We start from the raw sequence: 27,922 nt of genomic DNA on the forward strand, positions 1-27,922 counted from the left end.
TGGAGGGGAAGAAGAGAGAGATTTGACCCAGAACACAAGGCAGGGAGAGAGATAGATGATAGACAGTGGGAAAGAAACAGAAACATTGGATATGGCAGTGGAAAGGAGAGTACAGAGATGGAAGATGGATGGTGAGCATGGAGAAAGAAGAAAATGTCAAATGGGCAGGAAACCTTGGTGAGCGAGTTAACAGAAGAAAAACATGGGCCCAACATAATTTGAATAATAAAATGACCAGACAACAAAAGGTAGAAAAAATAATTTAATTTTCTATTTTGTGATTACCATATGTCAGATTTGAAATGCTGCCAGAGCTGGTGTTAGACAGCCAATGTGAGCTAGAATCTAACAGAGAGAGGGAAAGTCATTTTTGTTTATTTTTTACACCAAAGCGCTGGCGTGGGATTGGAGAGGGCAAAAGGGGGTAGGTACTCTAAAAATTAGTGCAGGCCAGCTAGGCAGGTACTCTGCAAAAGGGTTGCCCCCCCCAGCTACAGCCCTTTGGTCCAGACTATAGGTATCTTCTCCCAGGAAGAACCATCTCCTGGGAATAGGGTTACCAGACCTCCGGATTTACCCGGACATGGCCTCCTTTTGAGGCCATGTCTGGGGGTCCAGATGGCTTTTCAAAACTCTGCACTTTGTCTGGGTTTTGAAAAGCTTCCGACGTTGGGGCGGCATCCGCGGATGCAACGCACATCATTGCATCGCATCCGCACATGTGTGAATACCGTCCTGATGCACGAACTGGTTAAGGGGGCGGGGCTGGGGCATGACACAGGCGGAACTGGGCAGGCGGGGGGGTCCAGATTTTGCCCTACCTAGGAATCTCTGTAGCACCAGGAAGCCTCAAAATCGGATAAATACCTAAAAATAATAAATCAGATGCAGACCCTCTCTTCTTGCTTGCAGAAGGAAAAATTGAGGCCAACTGATGCAATGTCCAGTGAGACAAGGAGGCGGAGTTCAAAAATTTAGATGATGCCATGTGCAAACCCCGCTGGTGAAGGGAAGAAACCCACTTGTGAAGTTTACTGTGTGTGCCCTTTGGGAGGCTAGAAAAAAACAGTAAAATGACCTGCAACCTGAGGGAATGAAAAATGCACGCGATGGTTTCTGCCCCTCTGTGTGGGCTGAACAGAGTCAACACCTTGGCGCCCCTCCCCTTTCTCAACCGTCCCCTGCGGAAAGAGGGCGGGACGCGGCGTGAAGAGGCGGAGCCGGGGGGGGGCGTGACGCTGGGCGGAGCCATTGTTTCTGGAGGCGCGGCGGGAGCGCTGCGGAGAAGCGGCCGCGCACGTTGGCTTGTTGCTGCTTTTCGGTTCGTGCTCGCTCGCCGGAGCCGGATCCACGGTGGTCTTTCCGCTGGTTGGTGTGACGGCTGTGGCGCGGGTAAGCGATCCTTGCTCACGTTGTTCATGTTCTCGTGTCTCTATGTTTTCAGAGAGAACAGTGTTGACACGGTGTTCTTTTATTTTTTTTTTTTTTCCTTGTCCCCCCCCCTTCATCCCCCGCTTCTTTCCGTAGGCAGCCATGGACTCCCCGAGATCGGAGAAGGAGCTGCTCGAGTGCTGCCAGTCGCCTCTGGAGCTCAAGTCGGCACCTAGCAAGAAGATGTGGATCAAGCTGCGAGCGCTGTGAGTGACGGGGGTCTGTGCTCAAAGGGGCAAGTGACCCTCCTCCCTTGATCAACACCTCTTCCCCCTACCAACCATTACAACTGATCAGCTCCTGTCCTTCCAACTCTCCCGCTGATCCCTAGCACCCTTTCTCCTCGCTCTATCACCGTCACTTCATCACCCTGCTCTTTCCATTTTCAGCCCCCTGATTTCTCTGCATTTCCTTAAATCTTCTTCAGGCATTTCCAGCCCTCCTCTTCTGCATGTTGCTGGCATCTCTGACCCTGAAGAAGGGGGGTTGTTACCCTTGTGCCTTCCTGCATTTTACTGATCTAGGTTAGGTTGATGCTTTCCAACCCCCCCACTCTGAGGGTGCTAAAGCCATCCTTTTAGACACATCGGGAGAATGATTTCTTTCCTTTTTTTTTTTTTTTGGGGGGGGGGGGGGGTACGAACTGCAGCTCTTTAAGTTCTTAAACCACCGGTATCCAACAGGCTGTGTGACATGCATGCCTATCTATGATTGCTCCACACGAATGGAAGCGGCCACCTGTTTGACTGATGTCTCCATCAGAACCGCTGTCCACTGCTGCAGGTGCTACCGTAATCGGCCAGCTTTCCTCGGGGAAAATACTAGACCCACTCAGGCTGCTTTGGAAATCTGTTTTCCTTCTATCCTACCTTGTGCTAAAATGTGCACCAAAGTACTGGTGCTATTGTAATGGGGACATGGCAGCGATTACCCTAGATGCCCTACTTTCACTCTCTCCCTGTCACTTTCACATTGTTGTTCACAAAAATGAGTTTGCCATGCTGTAATATGATGTAAATGAAGATGGCGATTATTCAAGCATTGGATACTGATTATGTGGATCAAGACTCTTAATAGCCTTTTAATCAAATTGAAATCTCTCCTCAGATGAAGAGGGTATTAAAAAGGCACCCTGTTATCTCTGCAACTGAGATTCGAAAGCTTGAAGGACTTTTATGATCTGAGACAAGGTGTTAGCTTTTTGCATAGCAGACAGGCCATTTGTTTTTAAGTTAAAGCCAGTTCTGACACTTGTAGGAATTGACAAGGACTCTGTCTCTCCCCTCCATGGTTACTGTTTTTCCTGTGTCTTTCCAAAGGGTTCATTTGGTTTGATGCATTTCTATTCTCTCTAACAGTTTGCCAGTCTGTACAAAAGTGAGTGTAGTAGTATAATATTAATAATTTATTTTTTTGTATACTGCTATACCAAAAAGGTTCAAAGCGGTTCACAACAAGAAATGAATACATACAGTGTGAATAAAATAGCATAAATTTATTACTATGAATTTAAAATATATCGGCTAAAAAAATAAAATAGGAACACAATTAAGATGAGAACCTGTCAAACAGACGTGTCTTAAGTAATTTTCTAAAATCAGAGTAGGAAGAAGCCTCTATCATTAATTTTCCAAGCCACGTATTCAGTTTAGCGGCCTGGAATGAAAACATTTTGTCAAAGAATTTCTTGTATTGGCAGGATTTTATAGAGGGATAGTTGAAAAAATTGTATCCTATGTGTACTCTTAGTGGAATGATTCAAGGAAAAATGAGAGGTAAGATAGTCTGGTAGCATACTAAAAACTGATTTAAAACAGATACTGGAGAACTTAAACAGGACTTTGGACTCTGCTGGTATCAACTAAGATTTATTTCCCATAGATACAGAATGTGAATAACCCACCAGTCCTGTGTCTCTAACACTTGTAGAGAAGGGTGGCGGCAGACTTCTCCTTTCTGTGACTCTCAGTTTCATCTCACCCTACCTTTCCCATTTCATGGAGGACTTGGGCAAAACCTATCTGTTCTCTAACCAAGCCAAAAAACCCCAAAAACAAACGAAACCCTAACTGGAAGGCATCAAGGAAAGCTTTATTCAGAAATGTGAAGTTTTATGCTTAGTTTTGGATATTTTGTTTGAGATAGAAACAATACTGGTTTTGTATTAAATTTTCTAACAGCTTGTGTTAAGGATCACTGTAGTGTAAGGTTTGTAATGGTCTGAAAGAAATGTTTTGTATAAAAATTCCAGATACTGTTAGGGAACCTGAAGCCAGGTTTGTCTGGATTAAAGTTTCTAGTGCTATTTAGAGTTGGATAGTCATGTAATGCATTTTTTGGGAGGATCTAGAAAATACATCTGACAGTGATAATGAAAAAAAATCCATTGATAGGGCAGATTTGAGTGGGGCTAGGCTTGTAGTTTCCTTCATTTTGAGAATAGCTGTGTTACAGCGTTCCCAGTCAGATTCTTCAGTGAACATGACCTACTTTCTTTGGGTATATTGTGGGAGGGATGCTATACTTTTGATCAACTACATCAAAGCATATTTTTTGAGAGCAACTTTCAGCAGTTGACAAAGATAGCATAGTCCTGTTTTCCCCTTTGGTTTCATATTGTCATGGGTGTGCAGTCATCCCAGATTGAAAGCTTTTATCCTTGGGTTGCCAAACAAGTACAGTGGTACTTCGGAATCCGAACGCCCCAGAACTCAAACAACTTGGAATCCGAACTGTTTTTTAAATTAAATTTTGCCCCAGAATCTGAACGCTGCTTTGGAATCCGAACGTACGGGAACTGCAAGCGCTGCTCAGCCCAAAGCTTCCCCTCTGACGCAGCTTCCTGTTTCCGCCTGGGCGCTTCGCGTTAGATGGAAGCTTTGGACTTAGCACCGCTTGCCGATCTTGCTGTCTCTGCTGATTGGGATGCCCGATCTTGCTGTCTCTGCCGGTGGGGGCCCAATCTTGCAGACTCTACTAGGGGGGGCCCCAATCTTGCAGTCTCTACTAGGGGGGGGGGCGATCTTGCTTTCTCTGCCAGGGGGGCCCGATCTTGTGTTTACTGTTAAATTTATTTGAAAATCTGAGTTTGTGGGACCAAGGAAGGGATTAATCCAGTTTCTATTATTTTCAATGGGAAAAATTGTCTTGGAACTCAAACGGGGCTCTGGAACGGATTAAGTTCGGATTCCAAGGTACCACTGTACTTTGGTTTGTATCCATATCATGGTCAATCATGGGCAGCTAACCTTTAGGATAGAAGGAAACACCTAGTGGATATTCTTACGTCTTTAACACAAATTATATTCATTTTTTGGAATACTTTGTCCCTTCTTTCAAACAAGCATTTAACTAATTTGAACCTAAAAAAGGTCACAATGTTCATTTATGTTGCTTTAGGTTCTGCTTTTCTTTTCATCAGTTTTGATTCTACCTGTCTTTATTTTTATTTTGAAAATAACATTGCAACTGTGCCACAAAACCTGGACCCATAATAACCTAAGAGGTGAACTATGATAAAGACTGCCTGCTATAGGCAGTCTGTATTGCAGTGATTCCCAAACTTGTCCTGGAGGAACCCCAGCCAGGTTTTCAGATTATCCACAATGAGTATGCATACCGAAGAGGCAGTGTATTCAAATCGATCTCATGAATATTCATTGTGGATATCCTGAGAAAATGACAGGCTGGGGTTCCCCTGGGACGGGTTTGGGAATCACTGCTGTGGGTAATACAGGCTGCTGTGCAGCGAGCATTTGTTCATTCTAGGAAGGTATGGAAGGCTTGGTTCTTTTTAAATGCAAAAGAAACTTATTTTTGTGTGATGGCATCTTCTATGACTTGCCCAGAGGAAAAGAAAATCCGCAACAACAAATGGGTTACAGAAGATTACAGGCACTTACGAAGGGGGGTGCTGAATAGTTCTTCATCCCAACCAAGAAGAGAATGACGTGGATCTGATTCAATCAATGATCTGAAACAATGTCAAAGCACAGAATTTTGTATCTGCAAATTGGCACGAAATAAGATACTCTTTTCAGCTAAGGTGGCAAAATAACGCTCGGAATTTAAGAAGTTGGTTGGTTGGGCTGAGAATTTTTCAGCACTCCCTTGTAATGACCCAATGCAAAAAAATATGGAAAGCCATATTCAGAGAATGTCAGGGAAGTTCAGCAGAAGCTGTTGCTTGTGTGGGGCAGGAGCTTGGGGCGCTCTGACACTTGTGTTCTCTGCTCCTTGACACTATAGTGCAGGAGGAATTCTCTGTACTGTAATAGAAATGCTTACCATTTATATAGCGCCACTGGAACTATGCATTGCTGTACAATAGTGATAAGTATTCAGGTGCACCATGCCCTGCACTGGCGTAGCGAGGGTGGGAGGCAACAGGGATGGTGGTGCCACACCTTGCCCTCTTCTCCGCTCCCCCCCACTCCTTCCCTGCCACCCCCTCCCCCTCCACGCCTCTTCCCTTCTCCCATACCTGTTTAACTTCCTCGGGGCGAGCAGCATCTCCATCTTGCTGCTCGCGTCAGCTCTCCTGACAACACTTCCCAGTCGCAGGACCCAGAAGTAACATCAGAGGGGAGAGCCGAGGCCAGCGCGAGCGGCAGGTTGGAGCTGCTGCTCACTCCAGCGAAGTGGGGGTGGGGGAGTGAAGGCACGTGCGTGGCGGGGAAGGAGCGGGGTGGGGGGGGCAGGGAGGAAAAGAGTTGCTGGTGCCCCTACAAAGACAGCGTCTGGGGAGGTCCGCCCCCCCATGGCCCCCCCCACCCCACTGATACCCTGTTCTAGGTACCTGATGCAATGAGAGAGAAAGGCTTGTTCAAAGTTACAAGAAATAAATTGGCAACATTTGCATGCTTAAGTTTATGTGCCGAGTCCAAAACCAACTAGGTCAAAAATGTAATAATATCAAGTCGGGGGATCCATGACTTAAACACAATGGCTGTGTTTTGGTTTTCTGCACTGGTTTTATTCATGTGTTTAAATGGCTGCTGCCAGCCAGGCAGCTTTCTATTTTTTTTTTTCTTCCCTTGAGTTTGTGCTTGCAATGATACTGCTTTATTGCTTTCAAAATGAAAATGGGATTTATTATTGCTTTCAAAATTACAGTTGGATTTTACAACTGTGTAGGGGCATTAAAATGATATATTTTAGAGGTAAATCCCCTTCCCCCTATCCATTTTTCAATGTCGCACAATTTCTACCTGTTTAAGTTGGGGTTTTTTTTCCCGTTTCCAGAAAGAAAAACCAGAGGTGCACTAATTTTTAAGGGGGTACTTGAATATAGCTTTTATTCCACAAGAATGCTGTCCCCCCCCCTTGACTTTTCAGAAAGCTGGAGTGTGCTTTATCAGGTGTATACCCACTCATGAGCATTTTGAGACTGTAAACATCAAATGAGACTGCAGCAAGTCTGTATGGTTAACAGAATCCCATTATGTCATCAAGTTAGTCGTTTTGATAACAAAACTAATTCTCAGCGCTGCTCTCTTCTGCATTGGGGGAAAATGTTATTTGGCTCCATCTAAAGTGTGCAGGTTTCCTTGGGGCTGCTGCTGTTAGTTTAGGGGACTGTAAAACCACTCTATTAAGCGATGCAGGCACTTAGTTATGCTAAACAATGATACTAATTAATTATACTGCTCCTGTAAGCCTGCAGTGCCTGCTCATTTCACACCTGTGAGCGCTTGTCCAAGGGAGCTTGCCACTTGCAGCTATTATTTTTCCTCCTGTGCTCTTGAGTTTACAGGTAAATTGTAAGCGGGCTCCAGTGGAGCTCGCTGCAGTTAATGAGCTGTGCACTGGGAGAAAAGACCCTATTTCGTAAAGATTGAATTACGGTTCTTCCCTCGAGCAAACCTTACTGAACTACTGGGAGAAATTCAAAGCTCTGATACTGGGGATTAATTTGGTCTGCTAGTTGAGGGAGAGGAGAATGGAACTCCGAGGCAGCAAAATGTGAGCAGGGTGCCTTAGCTTCTTTTTGCTGACTTGGAAAGCTGGAGCTCAAATTGAACTGTTTTGGGAAAACAAAACCAAAAAAGAATGACAGGTGGTGTTGGCTGCTGGTAAGGGGCTGAAAGCGGTTTATTGGCACAAACATAAAATCTATAGCTTTGATATGATTCTCCCTGGCTTTTGTCCTTTGCATCTTCACCACCTTTTCTTTTTAATTGGAGAGACCACAGTAACTTTGATTTTTACTGTGGTTTTAAAAGGAATGGTATGAACACATAAGATATTTCTTGTACGGTACAACAGCAAACACACCTGCTTGCCGGTTACAGGAGCAGTGGACTATCACCAGGCTGGGGGGAAAGATTGGTCCATGCAAACCAGTCTCCACTCTGCCCTCATCTTCTTCATGCCCAGTGGCCTATGCTGTGTAGGCATAAAGTTGATTGGGCGATGGCCCTGACAGCTCACGCTGGTCCATTGCTTGTAGCAACTTGTGAAGAGCCTGGAGATTATGTCAGAGTTTACAGCTAACATTGGTGGCTGAATTTGTGCCAGAACTCCCCTTGTGGTGGTCATGTGGTTAGGTATTTTTGAGATTTGCTTGTCAAATTTGTTTGAGGTGGTCCCAAGTGGCCATGGGAGTTTTGCTGTACTACATGAAACTGCATTAAAGTACTGTGGTTTGACATGAAAGAGGGCATGATGTTTTGTGACACATCGTGTTAAGCGAAAATGAAATTGTTCTTACAGAGAATGGAGAATGTTGGTAGCAATCATTTGTCAACTGCAGTCACCATGCCATAGAACCTCCATAAGCATTATAGATAGTCCATTTATTTGTAAAGGTTTTATATTCCACTCATCTAAAACTTTTGTATTGAATTAAAATTCTAGTTTAAACAAACAATTTACAATGGACATAAAAATTAATGTCATACATTTGTCATCATTTGTCACGGGAACGGGGATCGCGGGAATCCCACGGTCCCGCGGGAATCCCCCCTAACCCACTGGACTCCCACGGGGACCCCCCTCTAGCCAACGGGACTCCCACGGGGATGAAAGATGTTGGAAGCTGGGTTCGTCCATATAATATTACTTTTAAAAGAGTTGCTTGAGGGAGAAGTCTCCCAATTGTTTTGTTAATTTCTGCAAGTTAAACACCTAGGGGCCTTTTTACTAAAGTCTAGAACAAGCCGCCCAAATCCCTTCAGCAGTGTTCAAGGCCCATTTAAAAGTCCACCTCTTTGAGAGTGCTTTCAACTCCTAACTCCTCACCTTGAGTTCTGCATCCCCTACCCTCTATGTCAGGTCTGTCTGTCCAAGTTAAATTGTAAGCTCTTCCGAGCAGGGACCATCTATAAATGCCAAAATGTACAGCGCTGCATACACCTTTCAGCACCATATAAGTGATAAATTGTAGTAGTACTAACCCCCCCCCTTTTTATGAAATCACATTAGGCTTTTTATATCCAGAGAAGAGCGACAAAAATGGTTAAGTGGCTGGAGGAGTTGCCGTACAGTGAGAGATTGGAGAAACTGGGCCTCTTCTCCCTTGAAAAGAGGAGACTGAGAGGGGACATGATCGAAACATTCAAAATACTGAACGGAATAGTCTTAGCAGTAGAGAATGACACGGTGACAAAATTCATCACCATTCCCGTCCCCGCGGATAACCGCGGGAAACCATCTTCATGTCATTCTTTAAGGAGAGAGGAAAGAATCAGAGTATAATTGGGCACAACCACTGACCCGCAAGCTTTGCTTTGAAGAATGCTGGTGTAGAAGAACCGAGGTTGAAATAGACACTAGAAAATGACATGGGATTATTTCCCGCGGTTATCCGCGGGGACGGGAATGGTGATGAATTTTGTCACCGTGTCATTCTCTAGCAAGGGTGAACAGTTTGTTCACCCTCTCCAAGGCAGAGAGAACGAGAGGGCACTCTCTGAAGCTAAAAGGGGATAGATTCCATACAAACATAAGGAAGTTCTTCTTCACCCAGAGAGTGGTAGAAAACTGGAACGCTCATCCGGAGGCTGTGATAGGGGAAAACACCTTCCAGGGATTCAAGACAAAGTTAGACAAGTTCCTCCTGAACCAGAACGTACGCAGATAAGGCTAGTCTCAGTTAGGGCACTGGTCTTTGATCTAAGGGCTGCCGCGTGAGCGGACTGCTGGGCACGATGGACCACTGGTCTGACCCAGCAGCGGCAATTTTTATGTTCTTATTAGCTCTGACGCTCATAGAATTCCTATGAGAGTTGGAGCTAATACCGCTGCGGCTGGCCATAAACAAAGTCTAACATGGCTTTGTAAAAAAAAAAAAAGGGGGGGGGGTTAAAAGTTAAGAAGCCCATATTTATAAGAAGGCTTCTCAGCCTTTAGTTCACACTAAGCTTTAGTAAAAGGGCTCCCAGGTTTTTTGTTTGGGTCCTAGCTCATATATGATATAGAGGAGCCATTAGATTTTATAAGGGGTTCAAAATGAAGCAAGGGATTGAAACATGGACCTTGCATAGAAACTGACTGATGAGACACGTAATTAGGACTGTTTTACTTGCAGAAATAGGCTTTTATAAAAAGTACACCCAGTATGGGCTGGATTTAGTGAATGGTGCTTAAAATTCAGCACCGAAAAAAATTGGCGTTGGTGTTCTGTTAACGGGTGTTCTGGAATGAACACTATAGAATAGCACTTAGCGTTGGGATCTGTGTTCAACTTTGGGCACGAGGATTTACATCAGCTGGAACCAGGTGCAAATCCTGGTGCGTGAGCTGGCACAGATTCACACTATTTTATAATGCACTGTGTGCCCCTGACCCACCTATGATCCTCCCATTGTTATGCCTCCTTTGCAGATCCGTGTGGAAATACTTGGGCATGTTTCTATAAATGGCTTCATAAGTGTGTTTGCACAGATCTGCCATTTTTGCCCTGTTTCGGTGCCTTGCAGCCGTTAGAAAACACTTTCTTCATTGAAAAGTTTGATGCAGAAGTAGCGCCTAATGTTCACTGCTATACATATATAGAATTCCCCTGTACGTGTCTAAAGTTATTTGTATAGGCTGTACTTGGATAACTACTCAGACTAGAGGTCTGAACTGGGATCGTGGGAATCCCATGGGTCCAGCGGGGGTCCTGCGGGAATCCCCCCAACCCACGGGACTCCCACGGGGACCCCCCTCTGGCCCACGGGACTCCCATGAGGACCCCCCTCTGGCCAACGGGACTCCCACGGGGATGGAAGGCTTTGGAAGCAGGATTCATCCATATAATATAATGGACACGTCAGCTTTAGTAAAAGAGGGGGTTTATAAGTTAAATACCTGAACAGAAAACAAAAAAAGGGTTCCACCAAAGAGATTCCACAAGGAAAACAGCGAAAGAAACTGTGGAATTGATGATCCTGTCAGAAGTAATTGCTGCTTTTTATGGGGACGGGCGGGGATGGAGGTAATTCCTGCGGGGATGGGTGGGGACGGAGAGAATCCTGGCGGGGACGAGTGGGGACAAAGAGGATCCTGGTGGGGATGGGTGGGATTTCTGTCCCCGCGCAACTCTCTAACTCAGACCGTGTCGAGGCATTTCTGGTGCAAGACTTGAGGAGGGATTTGCATTTCTGATTGGATTTAAAAAATTAACACAAAAAATTAGTGCGTGCTAAAGAGCAGATGTAAATGCATACGTTTCCTTGGGATAATATTCAAAGTGAAAATTTTGCTGAATCCTGTACAAGTAAATTTATACTTTTTTTTGAAAAAAACAACTTTTTACACTCGTTTATATAATTACACTCAAGTCTAAATCTTCTAAAAGAATTTTTAAACAGAGATTCAGTGTGCTCTTGAGGAGTTTGCGTTCTAGAAAACCCAATGTTAGTGGTGAAGAGGAAATTTAAGGAATTTTGGGCTCCTTTTACTAAGCCGCGTTAGCGGCTTTAGCGCGTGACTTTTTATCACGCGCTAACCCCCGTGCTAGCCGAAAAACTACCGTCTGCTCAAGAGGAGGCGGTAGCGACTAGCGCGGCTGGCGGTTTAGCGCTTGCTATTACGCGCTTTAAACCGCTAACGCGTCTTCGTAAAAGGAGCCCTAGGTGATTTCTGTGATCTTGTTACATCACAGTGATCTAAAATATGGAAACAGATGAGCCGCAGGTTGATCAGAGAGAACAGAAGCTAATGAGACAAAGGTGAGAGCAGCCATAGAGAAGTACAAGAGGGTCTTTCTGACTGCATTTCATTGGTTGCTGGTTTCCCTGCCAGCATATACCGTAAATGCTAAGCTTTACCCTTGTCATATATGGGCTGCACTAGTTTGACAGAGTGATTGGTCCCTTACTCCCCTCCTTTCTCCTTGTGTTGACATGAGGGTAATTTTCTGATGAGTATTTCAGAAAAAGCTTTTAACACACTTGTGTTCTGAAATCCCTGCATTTTTTTTACATGGCTCCAAATTGGGAGAATAAATTGTAAGCTGTGCATTTACGACCTGTTCTTTAAAATCCTTTTTATTCACCCCCCCTTTACAAAAATAGTGGGACTTCGGATTCTTGACTTTAGATACTATATTTTGCTTAATCTTTTAAAGCAGTGGTTCCCAACCCTGTCCTGGAGGACCATCAGCCAGTCGGATTTTTTAGATAACCCTAATGAGAGAGATTTGCATATAATGGAGGTGACAGGCATGCAAATCTGCTCCATGCATATTCATTGGGGCTATCCTGAAAACCTGACTGGCTGGTGGTCCTCCAGGACAGGGTTGGGAACCACTGTTTTAAAGAGTTTGAAGGAAGGACCAGAGTATACAGTTGCAGGAACCATACAATAAATTTCTTTAAGAATGTAAGAGGGCCATTTTTAAAGTAAGAATTGTTTTGTTGTAAATTCATAACCATTTATTGTAATTCAAAAACTTTCTAATTACAGTGAAAATATGTCTTAAACTCTTTTCAATATAATTCCCATTGACGTTCAAGCGTTTTTGAGACCGGAAGATGAGCTTGACAGTCCCCTCATTGAAAAAGGTTTCCTCCTGTTCCTTGAACCTGTTGTTGACAATTTCATGGAAGTCATCATAGGTCTGCATGTGTTGTTTCAAGCATCATGAGGACACCATTCTTTTCTGTTTGTGTTCTGGTGTCAACATTCTTGGAACCCACCTCACACAAATCTTGTAGTGAAGGCAATCAGTGGCAATTTTGTAAACAACAGAACAAGAAACATAAGAAAAATCCTGCATGAAGCTCATCAGTTGTGAATATCCTGTTCTGCTGAAGGTGTGCATCAATTGCAGTTTTCAATTTTTTGGTGATGACAGACAGGCGTCCGGATCTTGCTTCATTGTGCACGTTTGTTCTCCCTTTGTTAAACAAACATTTGCCTCATTCATTACACCTTCACTATACGCTTCAATTAGTTGGCGATGAATTTGAGCTGGGTGAATGTTCTTTGCATCTAAAAAATGAATCACTGATCTCACCCCCCCAATTGGAGGGATTGATGATAGACATGGTTAATGAAATACACCTGCAAAATTACATCTGATGCACTGATAGGCAGGTTATAGACAAATCTAGACATGTTCCTAACAATGTTCCAGTCCAAAGCACCTACTTAGCTTGTTAATATATGAAAACAATTCTTACTTTAAAAATGGCCCTCGTATATCTACGGTTGCCAGATTGAGTGACTTGCCCAGGGTCACAAGGAGCAGCGCAGGGTTTGAACCCACAACTTCAGGGTGCTGAGGCTGTAGCTCTAACCACTAGGCCACTCCTTCCTCCAAGAGATGACCTAGAATGACTTGGTGGATGAACTGATTTGAGCGACTGGTACCCCTCTGACCAGATTCACTTGTTTAATTATCCAAAGCAGAAGTTGCAAAGGAAAAAAACATGTGGGAGGGATATTTTTGATACGACGTCTAAGTCTGACTTTGGACATTTTGAGAAAAATGTTCAAAAATCAGGTAGAGAAAATGTCCATCTTTTTTTATTTTTTAAATGGCCGAGATAGATGTCTAATTTTATTTTGTCATTATCAAAAAAAGGGTCCAAATTTAAAAACATCTAAAATAAGCCATTTGCATGTAGGAGGGTCTAGCATTTTGAATGGACTGGCCATGCAGACATGCCAACAGCATGGGGCACCCTAGGAGGCACTGCTGTGATTTGCACACTAAGGGTGCCACGTACACATCTCACCATAACCCCTTTACATTATACGTGTATGTTGAGCCCTCCAATACTCCCCCCCAAACCTGTACCCACCTGTCTACCACCCCAATATCCCTTGTGCCTGCAGGTGTCACCTTTATGGCAGTACAGTAGGTTTTTGGTGGGCTCACACTTTTCACCACAAGTGTACTAGTTAGGGTGGCATATGGGTCTGGGTCCCCTTCTCTGCAGTCCACTGCACTGTTCACTAGGCTACTCTAGAAACCTGCTTGCAGCTCTGTTAGGACTGGCCTTAGTATCTGCAGCTGTCGTAGAGACAGAAATGTACTGTTACATGCAGATATTTGGTGGATGGGAAGGGGTAGTGTGTGGGGACTATATTTTCATCCCTCCAGTGGTCAACTGGTTAGTTTGGTTAAAATTTTGGCTCTTATTCGTTTTAAACACAGATCTAGCCCAAAACACCCAAATTGCATCCTGGACGTTTTGTAAAATGTTTGATTATTGCTATAAAATGTCCAAGTGCTAAGCTTGCCCTAATCCCTCCTAAAACATGGCTCTAACACAGTCCCTTAAGATGTGGAGGGGCATTTTCAAAACATACATCTAAGTCTGATTTGGATGTATGGCGCTAGATGTCCAAAATCGGCAGTAGGAAAATGCCTATTTTCAAAAGGCAAGCCACCATACGCTTAGAAATCTTTTTTTTTATCCTCTGTCTTGACATCTAGGCCATTGGGACGCTCAAACCGCCAGAATGTCTATTTTTAAACCACATTTTCAACCAAAATTTTGTCCAAGTCCCAAATGTCCAGAACAAGACCATTTGGGCATGGGGTGGCCAGTCCTGTAATGGACTGGCCACCCAGACATGACAACAGAGCAGTGGGGCACTTTATAGGGCACTGCTGTGAACTTCACATAAAGGGTGTCAGATAAACATCTTACCAGAGCTCCCATATATGTTATAGTGAGCCCCCCAAACCCAAGTCTTTCTGCAATAATCAAACGTTTTGCAAGACATCTTGGACAGAACTTATATGTTTGGAACTAGACCTGTTTTAGAAGGGTCTAAGTGCCACAAAGGTCCCAAACTGACCAGATAACCACTGCATGCATCAAGGTAAGATGCCCCCACACTCCCTCAGTGCTCATGGACCCCCTCACACCCACAAAGTTCAGAATATAAAAGTACATACCTGTCTCCAGAACATTAGCACCTGGTATGGGAAAGCCTAGTAATAGGCCCTGCCTTTGGAACCTAGACCTGCTAAGCCTTCCAAAAGTGAATCTGCCAAAACACTTTTGAACTTTACAATCACAGTTCCATCTTGGCTTGTGCCTGTCATGGGCTGGGAACAGGGCCAGTGGAAGAGTATTAGGCAAACCTTCAGCCTAGCACATCCATCAATTAAATCTTGGGCTCCTAAACCCCCTCACTGAGAATTTTAATTACTTTAACCCCAAAGAATAATTCTTTAAAAAATAACATGAGCACACTCTTCAAGTGTAAGTTCGCTCTGCATTTTTACATACTTTAAATTTGTGACCCTATGAGGCTATCTTTTAAGTTTTGATGACCCTGGTATCTTTTCTTTAATTTTTGGAATTTAGGTAATAGGGGACTTGGAGGGGATGATAAGATGGGGGGAGAGTTAAGAGGGGGTGGGTTTGTTGTGTTTGGGGTTATTCATTTTGGATATAATGTATGATTGTTATTGTCCTATAGTGTCATCCAGTTAGATTGTTTTAATTCCAATGCCTTGTTTATTGGTTTAAAACTAATTTAAAAAATATAAACATAAGGTACGTGTTATATAGAACATTAAAATCAGAATTCAGATCAATTGGTCAGTTGTCCTTCCAACATTTTTGCTATGGCCACATATCCATGAAGGCAAATGTGACTTTCTTTTGAAATGCAAACTGAGAACTTTAGCTTTCTACTTGGAATGTACTAGAGCCCTTATAATGTCTACTCAGATTTCTATTCTTTTGACCTCAACAAGCCTGTTTGGAGAAGGATCTCTGATGCAACAGTAGGTCTGGTCAGTTTGTCCTGTGGAATCTAACTTTGCCCCTTTGAGCCTATTTTATTCCCAAGTTGCTTTCTTTAAAAAAAGAAATATAAACCCTGAAAAAATATGTAAAGCTAGTTCTCAAAAAAACATCATTACTGTCTGTAGGCACTCTGTACATTTATTTGTAATTCCCCCTCCCCGTTTTTACTCTTTTTTTTTTTTCTTCCTTTTTCTTTAAAGGCAACATCTGAGGACTGCATATCCTGCTTGTCCTTGGAGAAAGCAAATTCCTCCCAGCATTCTCCAGGGTGACTCACAGGTCTACTCCAATTCACTGATTCACTGGGGGCCTCTGCTTCAGCTGCCCAGGGCTGTTTCTGACTGCTTTCCAAGTGCTGAGGAGGTCTTGTAGCCTATCTGCATATTTCTCCCAGCATTTTCTGGGGTGACTTGCTAGTCTAACCGATTCACTCAGGGTCTCTAATCTAGCTGCCGCATACTTTTAGGGAGGATGATCCAGATGATTTTTGGGCTCTTCACTGCCTGGATTCGAGGCAGATTCTGGTTGTTATTTGGAGGTGACCAGGTACTTGGATCATCTGTTTGTGTTCACAAGCTACAAGAAGGGGTGCAAGGTGTCTAAGGCTACCATTGCGAGGTAGTTTAAGGAAGTCATCTTGTCAGGTTATGTTTTGGCAGAGAAGCCCCTGTCTCTCAAGCTGAAGGTGCACTCGACTAGGGCGCAAGCCACAACTTTTGCTGAAGACACAAGCTGTTTTGACTGATGAATTATGTTGGTCCGCTGTATGGTCCTCAGAACATACCTTTTCTAGTCATCATAGATTGGATGGGGATTGGCAAGTCCCACCCTAATAGGACTGCTTTTTTTTTCTCTCGCATCTCCCCAGTCTCTAGATTGATCTGTAGAATGCTATGGAAGGAAAAATTATTTTATACCTGGTGATTTTTTTCCATTGGTCCTTACAGATCAATCCAAAGGCCTTCCCTATATGTTAACGCTCTTTCTGTTTCTTAGATCTGCAAGAGATAAATTTCAGCAGAAGTGGTTCACAAAGAACCTTTTTTATATATACTGTATATATATATATATATATAAATCCCACATCAATTCAACAAAAGATAAGGAGATAAAGAATTGTATCCTTGGGAGGAGTGGTTTTCCTCTCCATTACCTATGTTGGGTAGTGAAGTTCCTGGTGCATATGGCAACAGATGTTTGGCTTATTCACAGTTGTTGCATTTTCTCAATGTTGCTTCTATGCAGTTATTTCAGTAGAAGAAGAACATGAAGCAGACCCACCAGTATGGAAGATAAGTGATTTATTAATTTTAGTCACCTGATGTGGCTATATTTCTCCCTAAGGCTGCATCAGGGGTTAGAGCTATGATACAACCAATTAAATGCAAATTAAAACCATTAAAACATTAGTTCATTTATGAGGGGCTGCTGAAAAGTTCTCAGCCCAACCAAGAAGAGAATGATGTTGAGTCATGAAACTTACAAGTTATTCCCCACTTTTTTTGACACTTTTTAATTTCATATAATTGAAATGAAAAGTGTCAAGAAAAATGTGGAATAACTTGTAAATTTCATGGCTCCACATTATTCTCTTCTTGGCCAGGCTGAGAACTTTCCAGTGGCTCTTCGAATAACATTTATACTAAAAATATAATATGCAATGATGTCATCAGAACAAGGAAGTGTAATCGCAATGGGGATAAGTATGCTGGAACCTAATAATAGTTTGGCATCTCTCTGATGCCCACCCCAAAAGTCCCCTTTCCCCCTAGCAGTTGCAGATTTTCTCTTTGATTCTCCCCTTACAAGTCCAGCATCTTCCTGACTCCCTCTCCTCTCACTCTTGCAGGTCCAGCATCTTTTCTGCTTCTCCTCCTTCACAGGTCCAACTGGCTTCCATTTATTTATTTATTAGATTTTTAGCCCGCCTCCCAAAAGAGCCCAGAACGGGTTACAAAGTACATCCATAATAATCAAGACAGAGCAGAGATGACATTTTACATAAATTACAATATAGATGACAGTTTACATAAATTACAATATAGACATGACAATAAAACATATGTACTAAGTAGCATCTGGTGAAATTAAGTGACATAGGTGAGTTGACTGGGTGGCATTTCAGGGTGAATGACTTTAGGGCGCTGGGTTAGTAAAGAGGAAGGTTTTCACGGCCTGAAGTTCCAGAGTCCATCTAGTGATCTGACAGATGGAGGGATTGTGTGCCAAAGTTTGGGTACCTTCCTTCCATGTGTCCAAACACCTGTCCCATACGTTCTCTGTAGCTGGCCCTGGAAACTTTCCTCTGTTGCAACTTGCCACCTTTTGATGCAGCTTCATGTTTGTTTAGAAGTGGACCACATCAGAGAAAACGTTCCAGGGCTGGCTGCAGACAGCATGTGTTTATCAATACTGCAGCCTCAAAAACAGGTCAGAAGTGCTGGGGGAAGGGGGGGAGCAGATGCGGGAGAGGTGCTTGGACAGGGAAGGAGATGGAAGTCAGTTTGACCTGCGAGGGAGGAGGAGCAGGAGAGCTGCTGAAACTTTTTTGTAAGCTGCAGACCTCAGGCACCAGATAGGAATTTTTAGTTGCCATGGCAACCTGGTGCCTGGAATTTGTCAAGGCCTACTTTAGGTCATCAGGTACCCTCTTGCCAGACTGGCTGATCTTCATGGTTCATGTCAGGAAGATGCCTATTTTCCTCTAGTACAGGTGTGGCTACAGATGCAGAATGGGTAGAGTCCTTCGTTTTCCATTTAAATTGATTTTCACCTATTAGAACTGTTGGATTTTTAGAAAAATGAAATTGATTCAGCTTTTTTCACCCCCGTTTCAAAAACAGAGTCATAGACTTGCCATTCGTTCTAGCATCTCCTCCCTCGTAAAACTATCAGTTGGTCCAGATTCTACATGCAGCATAAGTGTGGAAGCAGCATATACATGAATTCTGCGATCAGTTGTGTGTCATCCCTCAGCAGAAAAAAGGAAGCTGTGAGTGGAAGAGAGATCACCCCTGAAGTTATACTAATACAGGGAATCTCAATCTAGTTCTCAACATACATAGCGAGTCAGGTTTTCAGGATACCCATATTTAATATTCATGAGAGAGGTTTGCATATAGTGAAGGTAATATGTGCAAATTTTTCTCATGCACAGAAACATAGAAACATGATGGCAGATAAAGGCCAAATGGCCCATCTAGTCTGCTCACCCGAAGTAACCATTATCTTTTTCTCTCTGTGATATCCCATGTGCCTATTCCAAGGCCTTTTGAATTCAGACACAGTCTCTGTCTCCACCACCTCTTCTGGGAGACTGTTCCATGCATCTACCACCCTTTCTGTAATAAAGTATTTCCTTAGATTACTCCGGAGCCTATCACCTGGACAGCTGACTGGGTGAGTGTGTCTCGAGGACTGGGTTTACATCCTGACATGTTTATATACCGTGTTTCCTCGAAAATAAGCCCTAGCATGATTTTTAAAGATGCTCCTAATATAAGCCCTACCCCAAAAATAAGCCCTAGTTAAGATCGACCCCTGAATGTCCCTGACACTTCCCAACTCAATCCCTGACACTAGTGCTACCCGATTTGCTGAAAAAATTGGACTCATCTGACCTGATATAACTCCACTCCGATGCCTCCTAAAGCAGCAGCTCTGAACAGGTTGCTTCGTGGTGTTCCCTACTGGGGCATTCCCTCTGCCACATCACTGATACTGCCATGTCACTGATGACATCATCAGTGATGTGGTAGAGGGAAAGCCCCGGCGGGGAAGGCACAAAGCAGCCCGTTCACAGCGCTGCTGCCACTGCTGTTTTTGGAGGCCTCGGAGGTACGCTATGTCAGTCTCACAGTGGTAGGGTCGATGGGGTTCTGCTGCACAGGGGGATGGGAGGAAGGGATAGAAAGATGCTGCACAAGGGGATGGGTGAGAGGGGAGGAAAGATGCTGCACATGGGGTGGGGGTGGGGTGGGGAGAAAGGAAAGAGGAAGAATTGGGGTGGAGGAGATGAAGGAAGAGATGATTGTTGTACATGAAAAAAAGATAAGACATCCCACGAAAATAAGCAATAATGCGTTTTTTGGAGCAAAAATTAATATAAGACACGGTTGACAAAATGAGGAGGAAAAATAAAGTTAAATAAAAACCAAAATCAAGGTCCCTAAGAATTGAGGTGTTTTTTTTTTTTCCATGGACTACCAAGTAGTCATTCAAAAAGTATTAAAAACTCACTTATTTGTAAAAGCCTTCTATGAATAAGGAATTTCTGCTTTAATGTACTTTTCCTAGGATCTTTTTATTTGCTGAATTTATTTTTTTACTGCATTTGTATTTTAGTATGTCTTTAGTTGAATTTGTATTTTTTGTATGTCTCATTTTATGTATGTTTATTTGTAATCTGCTTAAATAGGCGGAATAGAAAATTTTAAAAATAAATAAATAAATTGGTATTAGGCTATTGGAGAAAGCTGAGCTTGATGGACCTGTTTGTCATCCAGGTTGACAGGTTGCCTCAGTCTGGAGGAATAGGATGTAGAACTGTTTTGACAGGTCACCACCCAGTTTGGATCGTGAGTAATCAGCACCATGGTCAAGAGCATTGAGTTGAGGGATACCCTAGATCAGGGGTGCCCACACTTTATGGGCTTGCGAGCTACTTTTACAACGACTAAGTCAAAATGATCTACCAACAATAAAATAAAAACAAACAAACACAAAGCACACTGAAAGGCAGAGAAAATGTTAATTATTCATATTCCGGGTTTTTTCAAAGAGGTCACGGCAGATGACTCTATGCAATGTCACCTCAGTAACAAAATACAAAAATAGACAAATACACCCCCTCCCTTTTTACTAAACTACAATAGTAGGTTTTAGCACAGGAAGTTACGCTGAATGCCTCGCGCTGCTCTCAATGCTCATAGGCTCCCTGTGCTAAAAAACGCTATTGCGGTTTAGTAAAAGGGAGCCATAGTGCAAAATATAGACAACAGATATAAATTCTCAAAACCGACACATTTTGATCACTAAATTGAAAATAAAATCATTTTTCCTACCTTTGCTGTTTGGTGATTTCATGAGTCTCTGGTTGCACTTTCTTCTTCTGACTGTGTATCCAATCTTTCTTCCATCGGGGAACAGCCCCCAAGCCACCGCCGTCCCAAGCTTTCCCTGCAGAAGCGTCGCACTGACCAGCATTCCATTCCCTGACGTCAATTCTGACGTAGGAGAGAAAGTTCCGGGCCAACAAGGCATTTCTTCTCATTCCATCCAGCCTGAGCCCCATCTCTCCTTGATCCAGCATTTCCCTTCTGTGTCTGTCAGAATTACCATTCCACCTATTTTCCAGCATCACCCTTCTTTGTGTCCATCTCACCTATATCCCTATCTCACCACTTTTTCAGAATCTTCATTTGTCTCTGTCCTTGTCTTTACCCCATGTTCACCATTTGCCCTTTCAATGTCTTTATCTCCCCCCCCCCACTTTTTCAGCATTACTTCTATGTCTCTATTTCACCTCCTCTTCATGTCCCCTCTGTATCTCTATCCTTATTCAGTAGGTCCTGCTCACCCTTTCTCTTCTTTGTGTCACTATCTCCATTTTCAGCTTTCCCCCCTTTTCCTTTTGTTACTTCACTCTGTAGCCAGAATCTTTCCACCCTCCCTCCACTCCGGCCCAGCCCAGTATGAAATATTTCCTTTTGTTTCCCTCCCCTCTCTCTTTCTCTCTCTCTTCTCCTCCCTCACCCAAGAGTCCTGCATCTGGCCCTCTCCCTTCTACCCGCACCCGGCAACACCCCCCTGCTCCGCGGCTCTCTTAAGCAACTCGTCAGCAGCGGTGATCAAGACAAGCTGCCAACATCGAGGCCTTCCCTCTATGAGTCCAGCCTTTGTGGAAAAAGGAAGTTGAAACAAGCGGGACTCGCAGAGGGTAGGCCCCGATGTCAGAAGCTTGTGTCGATCGCTGCTGCTGAGTTGACGAAGAGAGCCGTGGAGCAGGGGGTGTGGCCGGAAGCAGGTAGAAGGGAGAGGGAGATAAGAAGGCTGTAGAAGCTCCGGAGCATGACACCGACCCCGGCCAGGATGATTTCTTTTTCAGGCTGCTGCTGCCACTGCCACGCTTCCCCCCCGAAATGACAAAGACAGCCTAAAGTGGATGCCCGGCGTCGGCGTCTTTGACGTTGGGGAGAGGAAGGCTGATAGGCCCGGTAGATCGGGACGGCAACACGAGTCTATCATGGAGCCCAGGATGGGCTCTGCGATCGACTCACGTTGCCTTCCTGAGCTACCGGTCGATCGCGATCGACGTGTTGGGCACCCCTGCCCTAGATCACTGTTCTTCAACCGCCAGTCCGCGGACTGGTGGCGGTCCACAGGAAATTTTTGCCAGTCCGCACAGGGCCGGCGAGATTGACTCACTTCAATTTCCTGCCGGTCCGCACAGGGCCGGCAAGATCAACAGCTGAAATCCGTGTTGGGCCGGAGAGATCTTGGGGAGCCTCCGACAGTGGCTTTTTCCCCTCTCTGCAGCTCTCCTTTACTTCCCAGTGCAGCGATTCACAAAGGTAGCCTTGGGGCTTTTGCTGAGTCGCGGCTGCCTCTGATGATGCAACTTCCTCTTTCCTCAGAGGCGATGCGACCCAACAAAGGACCCGAGGCTGACTTCCTGAATTGCTGCGCTGGGAAGTAAGGAGAGCTGCTGGGAGGGGAGAAAGCCACTATTGGAGTCTGGGAAGCTGCTGGGCAAGGGAAAAAAAGGGACAGCTGCTCCTGGAGAGGAAGAAGGAGAGATGCTGCTGGGAGGGGAGGAGGGAAAGGAGTCTGGGAAGCTGCTGGGCAAGGGAAAAAAAGGGACAGCTGCTACTGGACCTGGAGGGAAGCTGCTGGGCAAGGGAAAAAAAGGGACAGCTGCTACTGGAGAGGGAGAAGGAGAGATGCTGCTGGGAGGGGAGGAAGGGAAGAGAGTTACTGCTGGACAGGAGGAGGAGGGAAGGGAGAATGAAAAAAAGGAAGGAAACAGCTGGCAGAGAGATTAGAGGAGGGGAAGGGGAGAGACAGGCATGAGAAAGTAGAGAGATTGATGATAGGAAGAATCAGCAGAAAAATAAGCAGAGAGGGACAATGGTGGTAGATCTGGTATAGGAGAGATAAAAATGAAGAGAGCAGTGAAGCTGGAATGAATCATGTAAAAAGGAGAGAGGATGCGCAGGCTGGATGGAAAGTGGAGAGGGGCATAGAAAGAAGACAGATACCATATGGAAGGGGGAGAGGACAGACAGTGGATGGAAGGGGCAGATGCTAGATTGAAGAGACAGAGAGGGCAGACGCTGGAAGGAAGAGAGTGAAAAGAAGATGAAAGCAGAAACCAGAGACGACAAAAGGTAGAAAAAAATAATTTTATTTCTATTTTGTGATTAGAATATATCAGATTTGAAATATATATCCTGCTAGAGCTGGTGTTAGACATAACTGGGGACTGCAAAGCCCAGGCAGTGCTTCTTTAGCTTCCAGCTGGCTTAGGGCGCTCTGACCAGGGGGCAGTTGCCCTAGTTGCACTCCCCTAAAACTATTCCTATCATGTGTGATTGCAGTATTCTGTTAGCATGATATTTTTGTGTAGCATTCTGTAATAATTTGGCTTGTTCAGTTTTCTTGATAGTAGAAGGGATATATGTGAAGGGGAGGGGAGACAGGGTTTTGTTGATCCTTGCTCTGTATTTGTATTTATTAAATGACAATTGTACAGAATATTGTTTCTTTTTATACTTTAATAAAATACATTCAATATAAAATCATAACTGAGGCTTGTGTGGATGGGATCAGATGATTTGTGGGGACCGAGCTTGCGGAGATGGGGCGGTCTACAAAATAATTCTTTTAGTTCTGCCGGTCCACGGGTGTAAAAAGGTTGAAAAACACTGCCCCAGATTATATTTAGGGGCCCGGGGGGCCTTTTTATTTCAAGCCAGTGGAGAGGGGAAGTGGGTCTTTCTGCATTGACAGTCACTATGGGCTCCTTTTATCAAGGTGCGATAGGCGCTTAATGTGCGAAATACCACGCGTTCAACCGTCTGCTGCGCTTGTCTCTAACGCCTCCATTGATGAGGTGTTAGGTTTTTGGCTTTCTGCGGGGGTTAACGCTTGATGAAATGTCCGACACGTTAACCTCCATAGTGCACCTTGATAAAAGGAGTCCTATATTTATTTATTTAAAAGATTTCTTAACTGCTTATTCCTAGGCGGTTTTACAAGGAAAAATATACATAAAATAAAAACACAGAAAAAACATTTATACAAACAACAAACATTTCAAATCGTTCAAAAAGAAAAAATTATTTACAGCGTTCAATTGTATGCCTATACAGCAGTGGTGGAGTATAGGCCACCACCAATAGCACCAAGCTGGAGATAGAGCATTCTGGCTCTTATCACTTGGGGCTCCTTTTACTAAGGTGTGCTAGGGCTTTAACGCGCGGAATAGAGCATGCTACATTGCTGTGCGCGCTAGACCTTAACGCCAGCATCAAGCTGGCATTAGTTCTAGAAGCATAGCACGTTGTAATTTCCTACGTGCACTAAAAACACTAGCGCACCTTGGTAAAAGGAGCCCTTGGTATGGCTTTTCTGTCCCCTCTGATGACATCTCTTATTCTTTAATTTGACAGCTTCATTTGAGGGCTGCTTTAATGTCAATTCAGTGTTTTTTTTTGTTGCTGTTTTTTTTGTGGATGTCCGGCAGGTTTTGATGCCTTAATTGGCCCAATAAAATTTATTTTATATAAAGAACGATTAATGCACTTTTCAGATTATTCTTAACATTTCTGCAAACGGTTCAGTTTTTATGCAGACTTGCACAAATACTAGAACTCTGGGCTTCAGGGAAGGTATTTTTAAAAATGTTATATTTAGGGGGAAATTCTATAAATGGCTCTTTCAAAATTCAGCTCTGGAAAAATAATCAATGCTAGGTTATAAAGGGCAAACATTGAAGCAGTGTAAATCCTGGCATACAACTTGGGCTTGGATTCCCCCATATTCTGTAATACTGTGCCAAACCTTTCAGAACATCCCTGCCCCGCCACACCCACTTGTGGGTTACACCCTATGGGATTTGGGTGCCCAACATTATAGCATGCAGCCAGATGCACATGCACATCTTAACTGCCATTTAACATCAATAATTATTAGTTAGGCTCCAATTATTTCTTGTTAATAGCTTGTTATCCAATTAAGTTGTGTATGCATCCTGGATTTCCACTCAAATTTTGCTGTAATTCAAGATGCATGCACGGCCAGAGGAAGGGCATCGTCATCTTGCCAGAGGAGCTTTTTTTTTTTTTTTAGTCCATGTGACTATTTAACTTTTTATTGAAGAATATGATGATCCTTGATGCAGGCATTTGCTGGAATTCTACCAAGTTGGGTCCTTCATTACATTTGTTTAGTATTGGCTGTTCCTTGGACCACTTTTGCTCTTGTTGTTTTGCCCAAATATGGACACAATATATATAATCCAGGGGTTAAAGCCTTTTGAACATTTAGACAAAAAAAATCATATAATCTTTTACGAAAAGAATCTTTACAATCTTTCATAAATTACAGGTCAATAATTTAAGTATCTGAAGTAAGATCCAAGACATAAACCATTTAGGGGGGAAGTTATTGACATGGGCTACAGTTAACCCTGATTACAATAACTAGGTCTCTTTGCATAAAATGGGACCTGTGCTAAAATAGCATGAGTTGGTGGTAAATAAGCTGCCTTAATGGTAACCCATGTTGATAATTTCCCCTTCATAAAGAGAGGGGAAAGGAGAAAGAGAAATTCAAGGATTATGTTCCTAGAGGAGTAAAATACTATTTACCATATATACTCGAATATAAACTGAGGTAACTTCCCCCCCAAAAAAAACCCTCCCAAAGGTTGAATATAAACCAGCCAGGCTCTGCTTCTATCCCCCCATCCCTCCCCTGCCTTACCAGGCTCTTCACCAAGCCCACCTCCCTCCCTCCCTGCTAAGCTCTGCACCCTGTTTGCCCTCCCTCCCTGCCCTACCAGGTTCTGCATCCATCCCTCTCCCTCCCCTGCCGGTCTCTGTGCCCAGCCCCCCTCCTTCCTGTCATGCCAGGTTATATAATCTGTCCCCCCTCCCTCCCGATGCCTTACTGGCCTCCACTGGGCCTACCATAAATCCTGGTGGGCCAGTACAGGAGTGATCTCTCCTGTCTCCTGCCCTAGTAAACTTTAACAATTTTTATCTTCCTCCCCCTATTCCCCCCCCTGCGTACCTGTTAAGTCTCTGGTGGTCCAGCGGTGGGCCGGGACAGGAGGGATCCTTTCCGTCTCCTGCCACAGCCAACTTTAAACAACTTTATCTCCCTCCCCCCTTCCGCGTACCTGTTAAGTTCTAGTGGTCCAGTGATGAACTGTGGCAGGAGCGACCTTCCTTCACTCCTGCCCGTGCAGAGCCGCTAGCTAATTGGCTGCTGCAGGTTCTTGGCAGTAACCCAGAGAAATTATCTGATGTACAGAACCTGTCACATCCTCTGTATTATGTATTCCTCAAGCTTGTCCCATTCATTGACAATATAAATTGTCTCTCTGTAAACAGTTCTCATTAGGCTAGATATTGAAAGGAGATAACAGTCTTCAACTTCTGCATGTCAGGTTACAAAAATAGAAAGTTGCTCTACATATTATATAGACCAGGAAAATTAGGAAATTGAATGTCAAGTGATTGTAAAAAACTTATTTTTCTGCTGGAAAAGAGTTCAGAGAATTGAAGGCACGTACTGTACAATTAATATTTCCTTATCTAGGGAAAGAGGAAAAACAACTCAAAACAGTTGCCACGGCCATTTCCGAAGTACCTTTAGCATTGTATCTTTTTTGAGAAAGTCTTCTAGCTCTCTGTTCTTCTAATACACTTGCATCTTTAACAATAATAGGAAAATTAAGAATGTGTATATATATATATATATATATATATATATATATATATATGATTGTCATAAGATATTATTTTCATGTGGTATATATTAGTTGTATATGAATTTGGGAGGGGAGTGGGGGTTAAATCTTCTTGGTGTATGATATTGAAGATTTTTTAAGTGATGTTGTATTATAATTGTTTGATGTTTATTGTACACTTGATGTAAGTTATAAAATGAATAAAGAAATTAAAAAAAACAACAATAATAGGAAAAGAAGGCATTTTAAATGTTGGCAAAGAAATGTGCTACCTATTGAAATTCTGTTACTTGTGCCTGGGATTATTTAACATTGATGGTCCTGAATGGCTTTTTACTAGCTAATGCGAGTGCTGAAGTGTAGGGGTTTTTGTTTGGGCACTAGGATGAATGTCTGCTCTTAGACATCACAGTGCCCTCAGAAAGAAATAAGCTCTGACTTAGCGGTAAATTTAACTCCTTTTAAGGGCAGTGGGTAGAGATGCTTGGAAATTAAGTGTCCCCATTTCAGCTTTTATATATAAAACATGAAAGATAAGTTATAGTTTTTTCTACTATTTAAAAAATATACAAAACAACTAAAAAAAACTTTAAAAACTAAAAAGTATAAAATTATATATGGATGGTAGAGATTAAGCGATGAGGAGGCTAGCTACATTAAGCCTGAACTAAAATGAAATAATAAATTCAAGTGTAACCGCTGAGGTTATTCCTCCACTGTTAACATTTATATATGTTGATAAGTATTTATATAAATTGTGAATTAATAGTGATAAGAATATATGAAGATCTGTGGATTTTGATAATAAAAAAATATATACACAAAAAAAATCTAATTGTCTTGAAGCAAGGATTGTATATTGATGATTGATTTTTGAATGCTTCCAAAGACCTTTTTCATTAAGCTTAATAGTTTAGCTATATAAGTAGTGCTTTGGAAATTAACCAGCGCCTAAACTTAGGCACCTATTTCAGAGGCGCCCAACTAGATAGGCGCCTATCTAAATTAAATAACATGCTCAATTAAGCTTTTTAATCAACACTGATTGAAACTTAGGCGCCTATCAAGAAAACGCGATTCTGTAACAAGACGCCTCTAAAAATTTAAACGGCCTTCAAAAAAATAGGTGCTATGCAAGTTAAGCACCGGCGTGACTACGTGTTAGGCGCCTTCTTACAAAATCACTGCTCTTAAGCGCTCGCATGGGCGCCTCACTTTTAGTTGTGCCCAGAGCTGGCCTATTTACTGGGCGCCTCCAAAACAGCTGCCCAAATAGGTGCCGCTCAGTGCGATTCACTAAACAGCACCC

General features: G+C 43.3%; 1 protein-coding gene across 2 annotated transcripts in view; it reads left to right on the forward strand.

The window, feature by feature from the left end:
• The first annotated feature begins 1,258 nt into the window (after positions 1-1,258).
• The window catches only part of PDE1B (phosphodiesterase 1B), a 657,058-nt gene continuing 630,394 nt past the window's right edge, over positions 1,259-27,922 (forward strand). The window contains exons 1-2 of one of the 2 annotated variants that reach the window (XM_033937713.1): positions 1,259-1,392; positions 1,528-1,637. In XM_033937713.1, coding sequence (XP_033793604.1) covers positions 1,534-1,637 — 104 coding nt within the window. In that variant the 5' untranslated portion in view covers positions 1,259-1,392; positions 1,528-1,533. The remainder of the gene's footprint in view (positions 1,393-1,527; positions 1,638-27,922) is intronic. The other variant, XM_033937714.1, reaches the window with a different exon arrangement.

The sequence above is a fragment of the Geotrypetes seraphini genome, chromosome 3 (genome assembly GCF_902459505.1).
Source record: "Geotrypetes seraphini chromosome 3, aGeoSer1.1, whole genome shotgun sequence".
In the NCBI taxonomy this organism is placed as follows: Eukaryota; Metazoa; Chordata; class Amphibia; order Gymnophiona; family Dermophiidae; genus Geotrypetes; species Geotrypetes seraphini.